This window comes from Alosa pseudoharengus, unplaced genomic scaffold (genome assembly GCF_046254945.1).
Source record: "Alosa pseudoharengus isolate Yale_2024_CS ecotype anadromous, Long Island Sound unplaced genomic scaffold, YU_APseudo_1.1 YU_APseudo_1.1_scf_10, whole genome shotgun sequence".
Classification (NCBI taxonomy): Eukaryota; Metazoa; Chordata; class Actinopteri; order Clupeiformes; family Clupeidae; genus Alosa; species Alosa pseudoharengus.
The window spans coordinates 23,602,975-23,613,134 of NW_027468565.1; the positions used below are offsets into that span (position 1 = coordinate 23,602,975).

The 10,160-nt window shown below is 40.2% G+C and overlaps 1 protein-coding gene across 3 annotated transcripts in view; it reads right to left on the minus strand.

The window, feature by feature from the left end:
* Positions 1-3,243: 3,243 nt before the first annotated feature.
* smpd3 (sphingomyelin phosphodiesterase 3) overlaps positions 3,244-10,160 on the minus strand; it is a 19,125-nt gene continuing 12,208 nt past the window's right edge. For all 3 annotated transcript variants that reach the window (XM_076301123.1, XM_076301114.1, XM_076301106.1), the window contains exons 6-8: positions 7,816-7,879; positions 7,385-7,547; positions 3,244-3,353 (exon numbers count right to left, since the gene is read on the minus strand). In XM_076301123.1, the coding sequence (XP_076157238.1) occupies positions 3,252-3,353; positions 7,385-7,547; positions 7,816-7,879 (329 nt within the window). In that variant the 3' untranslated portion in view covers positions 3,244-3,251. The remainder of the gene's footprint in view (positions 3,354-7,384; positions 7,548-7,815; positions 7,880-10,160) is intronic.

The following is a 10,160-nucleotide window of genomic DNA, read 5'->3' on the forward strand; positions in this document are numbered from 1 at the left end:
CCGAAGACTGTGTTATTACAAATAAAATACATTTTAAATTTCTCTTCACTTCCATCATCCTCAATCACATGTTCTCTATCATCTTTCTCTACATGAAGGATTCATTTGATATTTGCCTCTAATCCTAATTATAGCCTAATATATTAAAACACTAAGATAACCTTTCAGTCAAAATAGCTAAACATGATTCATTTTAACTGTAAGTGTTGGGGAAGAAGCACTACATCTTTCAACCAGACCTTTGTGAACCTTTGCTTTAAACCAATCAGAGGCTAAGGCCAACTCTATTATTCAGTCAACTTCTGCTATGTCAGCAAAAATCCCAAAATGACTCACATATTATTTACATGTGCTAAGGGGTTGTGCCATTTATTCACTCACACCTGTTAATCATGACACATGATTCTCGCTAAGGTTTCTCTGGAAGACTGATCAAGGGAAACAGTTAGGCTTCAACGTCTGTTTAAAAATGTCTAAACTTTCCAGTCGGTTAAATCCCTCTTACACATACTGTGTCAGAGTGCAAACACACAGACATACACACACACATGCACACACGTGCGCACACACACACACACACAATGATGAGCTATGGTATACCACACAGAGCATAAGGTCAAATAAATGACAAAGAGGCTGTAGAAAAAGGGAAGTTGTATTGTTTTTATTTTGTAAGGCAGAATAAAAGAAGCCGTTCATCCCGTTTGCAGAGAGAGGTCTCTGCCACACTCACTGGGAAACTCCATGAGCTCACACTGCTCACGCCATGAACTTTCATTAGATTGCTTTCTTCAAAGTAAACAAAACATGGAAAAGAATTAAACAAGGAATGCCAAAACACCAATTATAAAGACATATTTCCTCAAACAATAAAACAATAGACAAAATATGAAAAGGCGCCGAAACGTGTCAAAATGATAAAAAGGTAGTGTGACAGAGTTAAGGGAAAGGTTCTGCAGAGAAGCGTAGTTGTTTACACACCACATGCACCTCAACAGCAGCATCGCCCCTGATGACCTTTGACCTTGCCGTCCCTGTCAGTGTCAGAATGTCAGGGGTTCCGCTCTAGTCTAGTTAACTACAGCATACAGCCAAGCAAAGCCTTGTAGGACATGAATTTGATTCAGATTTTTTTTACCTTTAAAAAGCACAAAGATAATGTCTACTAATAATATTAAGAATGACAATAATTATAATAGCAGTAATATAATAATACATATTTTTAGAAACAAGTTGGGTGAGTATAAAAAGCATTCAGCTGGCAGGTCAATTGACAGCTCTGATGAAGAGCATCAGATACTTCAGGCATCATCAGTGACCCAGAGCAAACACGTGTGTGTGTGTGAGAGAGAGAGAGAGAGAGTGTGTGTGTGTGTGCGCGTGTGTAAACATTGTCATCCAGCTGTCATTCAGAATTCAGCAGTAGACATTGAATAAAAACTACAACAGTGTGGTGCCAGGTCGAATGAGCTGCAGACTGATCTTTGATTGGCTACCGCAGCCCTGTGACCAGTCCTCTCGCTGGACACACAGGAGCGCAACACCATGGGCTGAGCAGGATTTGCACGAGTCGTGTGTATGTGTGTATATTTCTGTGTGCATCATTTTTAATGTATTTATGTATCTATGCATGCATGTGTATTTATGTAGTTTGTATGGGTATATGCATATGGGGTTGTATCTGTGTGCATATGTGTATGAAGGGGTACCTGTGTGTTGGGGTGTATCAGTGTGTGTGTGTGTAGGGGGGGGGGGGGGGGTGTGTGTGTGTGCGGTATGAGCGAGAAGTGTAATTTCAGACTGGCATTTGACATGCAGGCACAGTTTCCATGGCAGAATCGTTTTTGGGTGGGGGTGACATGCGTATGGCCTGTGATGGCCAGATGTGTGGGCTTTTGACTCAGGATTAACCCAGGTGATGACCAGAGGGCTGGGTCTCAGGATTAACCCAGGTGATTGCCAGAGGGCTGGGTCTCAGGATTAACCCAGGTGATGACCAGAGGGCTGGGTCTCAGGATTAACCCAGGTGATGACCAGAGGGCTGGGTCTCAGGATTAACCCAGGTGATGACCAGAGGGCTGGGTCTCAGGATTAACCCAGGTGATTGCCAGAGGGCTGGGTCTCAGGATTAACCCAGGTGATGACCAGAGGGCTGGGTCTGGTGTGGGACTGGGGCTCACCCAGGTGTGTCTGGCGTGCCCTCCCTCCTCCAGCGCTCGGCCTCCTGGCTCACAGGGTTCTCACCCCCTCAGTCCTGCAGAAAAGCACAGCGCTGGGAGTGGGCACGGCAAACTCCACTGAAAGGACGCCGAGATAGAAATCCAAGGTCTCTTTTAGGAAATACGTAGAAAAAAGACACTTTAGTTAGCTCCTTTGGATGAAGCTGGGGTCGACGGAGGAGGCTGCCTCGCCTTCCATTAGGTTGAGAGATGGCCGTCATGCCAAGAGCATGTATCAAGCAAGACCCCCCCCCTCCCCCAACATACACACACTCCATAACCATGACAACACAGAGAGGTGTCATGACAACACAGAACTCCACCCCTTACGGCCCACACCCATTTCTCTCTATGCCCCACACCCATTTATTACATATCTGAACGGCATTAACACACAAACCTGACATACAATTCAATAAAGTAAAGTACAGGAAATCATTCAGCCATTTTTATAAACTATTACTATTTTGTTATAAATCCATATAGATATGAGATCCAAAAAGATCACATGTTCAGTAAGGACAAAAGAGAGTATCTGTGTCTTTAGTCTCTGTGAGGATACACTCACAAGGCAGTGTGTGTGTGTGTGGTGTGGTTGGGTTCTGATGGTGTGGTTATCTTAGAGTCGTCAGTCAACTAGCAGGCTTCCCACAGCCATGGGAATCATGGAGAAATCATGATATTAAAATCCCATTTATAAGACCTGGGCAAACACGTAAAATTCATAAAATACACTGAAGGTTTTGGAAAAGTCATGAGATTTGATTTTTGTTGGTGTAAACTATCCCATTTAACAGAAAAGGTTGTTTAATTGCACCCGTCCTCTGGAGTAGAGTACACAACCTTTTGCACCTGTTCATTAAAGGGCCAAATGGTTTGAATTGCTGTCAGTGAACCTGTAGGGGAACCTGCAATGAGGAGCACCATGGGCCGTAGGCTAGGTGCTCACTCTGTCCTCTGTGGTGTCAAAGGACGTGTGTGTGTCTGTCTGTCTCTGTGTGTGTGTGTGTGTGTGTGTGTGTTTGTCTGTTCCTACGGCTCTTCTTCGCCGGTGGCCACGGCCAGTCTGATGGCCACAGACAGGTGGTCAGTGAGGCCAGCCAGCTGTGTGATGAAGCTGAACTCCTCAATGTCCTGCAGGGGGCGACAAAATCACACATCACATGGAGGTCAGGGAGTACAGATTGTCAGATTACAGATCATGATAAAATATTCTAAGAACAATATATATTCTGGATGAACTGACAGTGGTCAATGAAAAAGTGGATTCCACCAGTTGTCAAGGAGTATTTCGGTATTTCATTAACATGATCAAAAAAGCTTCAGTCGCACAGTGACTCAAATGCAATAAGCCACCTTGGGTTAGTATATCCAAGACCAATCCACAACAGGCCGTGAAAAAGCCTACCTTAAACAGGTAGAAGACCAGGCACAGTGTTTAACACTAAACATCAGCAAGATAAAGGAAATGGTAATGGACAACAGATCAACAGATATACTCCACTAAAAATAAATGGAGAGGGTTGCCAGCTTCACATACCTTGGCATAGACATTACTGAGGACCTCGTGTGGACTGTTTAACACCCAAAACACACTCAAAAACACTGTACTTCCACTATCAGCAGCAGAAATAATCCTACATCTTAAATACCTTCCACTCCTCAGATCTCTGGTCAGGAGAATAAGGTTATTTTCTGCATTCCTTTCATCTTTTGTTTCCAACTCAATTCCCTTCAAAAGTGTATCCGTATTGCACACTAGACAATCCTGAGGGACAGTCATATTCACAGCTCCACTGGTTTTAAAGAGAGTGGAAAGAGTAACTTCATAATAAATACCCATTTACTTACTAATAATAAGCCATTTCCTTTTCAGTCACCAATAGCATTTGTATATTCCAATGGGATCCTATCTGATGCAGTCCAGATAACAAGAGGGACAAGGCAAGGATGCCCATTATCACCAACGTTATTTGCTATGGCTATCGAGCCAATGGCTCAGAAAATTCGTCAATCAAAAGAGGTAAGTGGTTTGGAGGTGGGTGGACAAAGTTATAAACTCAGTTTGTTTGCAGACGATCTTATGCTGTATTTAACTAAGATTGATAAATCTATTTCCCACCTTTTAGAAATCATAGATACATTTTCTAAAATATCAGGTTATAAAACGAATGTTGAAAAAACAGAGCTTTTGCCAATAACTGAGAAGATGCCTAATAACAAAGAATTACTAAAGTTTAAATGGCAAAAAGAAAGAATCAGATACTTGGGATGCTATATAAGTTCTAACAAAACAAAACTATATAAGGATAATTATCTCTCTTTAATCAATGAACTGAGACATAATGTAGACAAGTGGGTAGACTTGCCAATAAACCTAATAGGTCGAATTAATTTGATCAAAATTATATGGTTACCAAAGTTTTTATATATCTTCCAGACAGTACCGGTAAGGCCTCCAAGAGATTTCTTTAAAATCATAAATCAACTTTTTGGTTCATTCTGGTCAAATAAGCCCAATAGAATTAGTAGAAAACTATTACAGAACACCAGAAGAGAAGGAGGCTTAAACTTACCAAATATGGAGTTGTATTATTATTCAGCTCAAGCTTATTATATAGATTCAATTGTTAACAGAACCGATGAGCCTTGGATAAACATAGAAAACCATCTACTTAAACCAGACAATTTATTTTTAGCAATGTTCTCTAAGCGTAAAATCAAAAATTCTAATTTTGTAATAAATAGTACATTAGGGGCGTGGAAAAAAATTAAAAACATTATGGGAGAATGCATCAATATACCAAAAAAAAAACATGCCTATGGAACAATCCCTCCATTACAATTCAGAATGAAATAATAAATTGGCAGTCCTGGAAAAAAGGAGGAATTTGCACTTTCTCAGATATTATATCACAAAATGAAATAATGCCCTTTGAACAGCTTCGGAGCAGTTTCAATTTAACTAATAAGGAAATATTCAGATATTTACAACTAAAAAGCTGGACAATTGCACATTTCGATTTCAATTATGATGCAAGCCCATCAGCAGTAGAGCAGATATTGTTGAATCCAGGAGAAAAAAGACAACTGATAGGTAAAGTATATGAGTGCCTGATTAAAACACAAATGGGGAAACTATTCATTACATAAAATATATGAGGGTTGGGACAAGGACCTTAACATCACTAATACAAACACAGTTTGAAAGAGTGCTTAAATGCTACAAATAGTGTGACTATCAATGAAAACCTACGTCTAATACAATATAAGATTATGACACGAATATATTATACAAAATACAAAATTCAGAAATTTGATTCCTTGTCCTTTGCTCTATGTTTAAAGTGTGGCACTGAAACGGATACAATTATACATGCCTTCTGGGAATGTGAGAAGGTAAATAAAATTTGGATGGAAATTCAAAAGTGGATGGCTGATATAAGTAAAATAGATTTTAAATTAACAGCCCAGGAGTGTATTTTACATAAAACTGACCACCTGAGATACCCGATAGGGTGGCAGGTTATACTCTCTTCTTTGGTTTTCAAAAAACTAATCTTAAAACATTGGAAAGACTCTCAGGCTCCAACTCTGCAAGAATGGAAAGGACTACTGAAATATTACTTAAATATTGAAAAAGCAATGTATGAGGACAAAAATAAAAAACGACAATTTTGTAATGTATGGCATTGACATTTATGATTCTTTATAAAAAAGAATGAGTACAAGGACAGGGAGGGGATGGGACAGATATGGATGGGGAACTGTGTGTGTGGAGATGAGTGTGTGTGTGGGTGTCTGGATGTAGATGTGGGGGCGTCGGGGGTAAGTGATTGTCTGTATTGTGTGGGTTGAGTGATTGTCTGTATGTAAATGTGTGTATATGTGTATGATTATGTTGGAGTGTGAGGAAATTAATATATATGTAAAATAAGAAGAACACTGGTAAAATATGAGCATGCTGAAGTGGGTTAAATAATTATGTACTGGTGTGATGAAATTAAATAAATAAAATTATATTAAAAAAAATAAGCCATTTCCTTTTCCTTTAGCTGCACACACTGTCTATACCAATCCTAATCAAGAGGCGTTTTTATTTTTCAACTATTCCCTCATTTGAAAAGATAGACAAATAATAAAAATCAATCCAAAAGATGACAGACAGGGGGCAGTGCTAGTCCACCCTTAGCCAGTCAGGTGTTCCTCTCTGTAGATCTCCTGTGTCTCTTACCGGGCCTCATCGTTCTGTAAGTACCTCTTAGGCATGGGTTACAATGAGGATTTGATGTTTTAATCAGCGAGCACAAGTCCGTCCTCTGGGTTTGGTGTTATACTCAGCGAGTACAAGCCTGTCCTGAGGGTTTGGTGTTTTACTCAGCGAGTACAAGCCTGTCCTCTGGGTTTGGTGTTTTAATCAGCGAGTACAAGCCTGTCCTCTGGGTTTGGTGTTTTAATCAGCGAGTACAAGCCTGTCCAATGAGGGTTTGGTGTTATAATCAGCGAGTACAAGCCTGTCCAATGAGGGTTTGGTTTTTTAATCAGCGAGTACAAGCCTGTCCAATGAGGGTTTGGTGTTATAATCAGCGAGTACAAGCCTGTCCAATGAGGGTTTGGTGTTATAATCAACGCGTACAAGCCTGTCCAATGAGGGTTTGGTGTTTTAATCAGCAAGTACAAGCCTGTTCAATGAGGGTTTGGTGTTTTAATCAGCGAGTACAAGCCTATCCAATGAGGGTTTGGTGTTTTAATTAGCGAGTACAAGCCTATCCAATGAGGGTTTGGTGTTTTAATCAGCGAGTACAAGCCTATCCAATGAGGGTTTGGTGTTTTAATCAGCAAGTACAAGCCTGTTCAATGAGGGTTTGGTGTTTTAATCAGCGAGTACAAGCCTATCTAATGAGGGTTTGGTGTTTTAATCAGCGAGTACAAGCCTGTCCTCTGGCCTCCAGGCTCCTGGATCAGACTCATTTGAGACTCTGCCCTCTGCAGAGGGTCAGTCTCAGTTCCTTCTCTATGTAGTTGATGTTAACTGTGAGAGCATGCTTCTTTTCTGAGAACCTCTCTGTTTTACTGCTCCCTATGCCTCTACGTAGGTACCAAAGCACTTTCACCTTCATCCTCCCATTATGCTTTGCAACAGACCTTTATGGGGGAGTACATACCACTTTCCATTCAGGCTGTAAGCCATCTTCGCGGTACAGGATGTAATCGATCCTCCTGCCGTTGCCTTTGAGTGGTATTTTCCGGCCTTTCTGACTGTGGCACTGGTTTTTGCTCTTGGGATAGACTAAGTACTCTTTCCTCGCCTCCTCATTCTCCATCACCCTGCGTTCAGGTCAGAAACAATCACACCGTTTTCACAATGCACTGTCAAGTTTTCTTTTTTACATTTTGTAATGGCACTGGTCAAGATGAAAACACAATTAACAAAAAACATCAAATGTGTTAATACATAACAAATAATAAATTGTTTCATGTTACAAACAAACCAGCTTGACTAGTAAATGATATTAATATTGTGGTTCATGGTTTATGCACATCTGTTGCATATATTTAATGATTTTCACTGTGTGTGTTTGTGTCTATAACTTACTTTTGGAGACTCTCTGGTGAACTGACTTCCTCGTCATAAAGTCCATCTGTGTCTAGTAGTGTACCTGGTCAAGAACAAATGTAGAGCATATTTTGTTCCTTCTCTAGTGTCATTTGTGACTTGTCACATTTTCTATAAAATGTTCCTGGATGCGAAAGATGTAAGTATGTATTTGGAAGACAGTAGGGGTGGCATGTTTTATAATCTTTAACACTTCATAGATATCATACTTCAGCATATGATATATAGCTTAATTATCCTCCATTTAGGCTACAGTATTAAAAATACTTACAGTATATAATTTAATCATGCACAAACTGAAAGAATGACTTTAAGCACATCATTGAGACCATTTCTGAGGAAAGGTGAGATTTTGATACAGCAAGATTTGATTGAGACATTGATGATTTCAACATGCTTTTCATTTATTTGCCAACAAAGTACTGTAGAATGTGTTACTGCCATCTACAGGAACTTTTGTGCCTTTTTAGCACACGAAGATTGACTGAAATATTACGGAATATTTTATTTCTACACATAGCGTAGCGTACTCGAGCTATGCAAGATAGCTTCTAGGCTACCACATAACAGTGACAAGCCCTGTAAATGCGCACTTTCTCTCTTGTCTCTGTCAAATTTGAACGCTCCTCTAGTTTCTCTGAACAGGGCTATTTGCTCACTGAAACTGAACGTTACATCTTCTATCTGAGGAGGACCCAACTCACATTTTAATGATATTTTATTTTCGAGGGCTTTTGAGTTCTGGGGTTATTACCTTACAGTAAAATGAATTATTACTAGCTTACTACATGTCTCCCCTGCATACATAAGAGTTTGTCAGAGCCGTGTCACTGGAGGAGGGGCCGCTCATATAGCCTAATTATTGTAAATGTAGACTTGGTTGCAACTTCAAAACAGTTTGTGAGTGTTACTTTGTTAATATTTGGGAAACAGCGAGTAAGGGGCTGCTACTGCACAACCTAGGCTGCTGAAGTGCCGCGCGGGCACAGCAAATGAACTTCAGAAACAATATATTTAACCATAACATTCAGACCGGCCCAAAACGTTAGTTATACGTTATACTCACAAAGCTCCCTATGAGCCCCTCTGGGCCTGCACAAGCAATTCACGGGTTTCATCAGGTCCCTTTCCACAGGTGTATAAAATCAAGCACCTTGATTATCAATGCAGACTGCATGGTGCTTGATTAATACACCTGTGGAAAGGGACCTGATGAAACCCATCAATAAATACGTGTTACACAATGCTTGCACTCAGTCACAGTTCTCTCTACCGTTTTTCTCTCCGCTGTCATAATAGGTAAAATAAAATTATATCCAAAATGTTCCCAGAGACCAGACTTATGTGACGCTGGTGCATCCTCCAACTCCGGGCTGCCTTTGTTAGCTCGTGATGCGGAAGTTATAGACAGAAAGTTAAAGGTTCAGTCAGGGATTTTACACGATTTTAAGCCCATAACATGTTTTGTCACATTCAGCAATCATCTCCTCACGAACGCAAGCTGCCCATTCCATGAGTGCACTGTAAAAAATAAGTTTGTCTTTGTAGGCAGTCAAGGCTCAAAAAACTGGAAACAAACAAAGTGGAGGCAGCCTTCCCCCAAACAAAAATGAAACCCTGCGTGGAATTTCTTCTGGAGGTGGAGGTGAGCTACCTCACTGGTGTGTTTCATTTGGTCCTTGGTTAAAATATAATGTACAGTTTTACGCACAAAAGCGTCTGCTAATACATTTAAACATAAACATAAACACAAACAAACGCAACTTCCTGCATAATCCCTGACTGCGTCTTTAACCTATCTCACATTAAAAGTTTCAACAGTCCATGAGCAGACAGCTGAATTGAATTCATTCAATTCAACTCAATTCAATTTGTCTAATTTAGGGCTGTCAGCACTAACGAGATGCGATTAAGGACCATTCCAAAAATGTAAATGTAAAAATCATGTAAATTAAGTTTCTAGGCCAAGTACACTTGCGTATATAAGGAATTTGGTCTCTGGATTTATCCCATCCGTGAATTAGTGAACACGCAGAGCACACAGTGAACACACAGTGAGGTGAATTAATGGCGTGTCGCCAAATATTTTTTTTTATTTTAGACTGTGCAATGTGAACCCCACTTTACCATACTCACGTCTGACCAACCAGTGATAGCAACAAGTAATAGCCAATTAGAGGTCGAGTGGAAATATCTTGGAAATAGCGTCAGTATTACACCACATGGACCTGTATTTTCTTTGAAATTGAGTAAGCGGATGCATTTGACATTACATTTGAGTTCAGAAGAACCATGTGTTTGCTGTACTTCCAAAAGGATTCTGT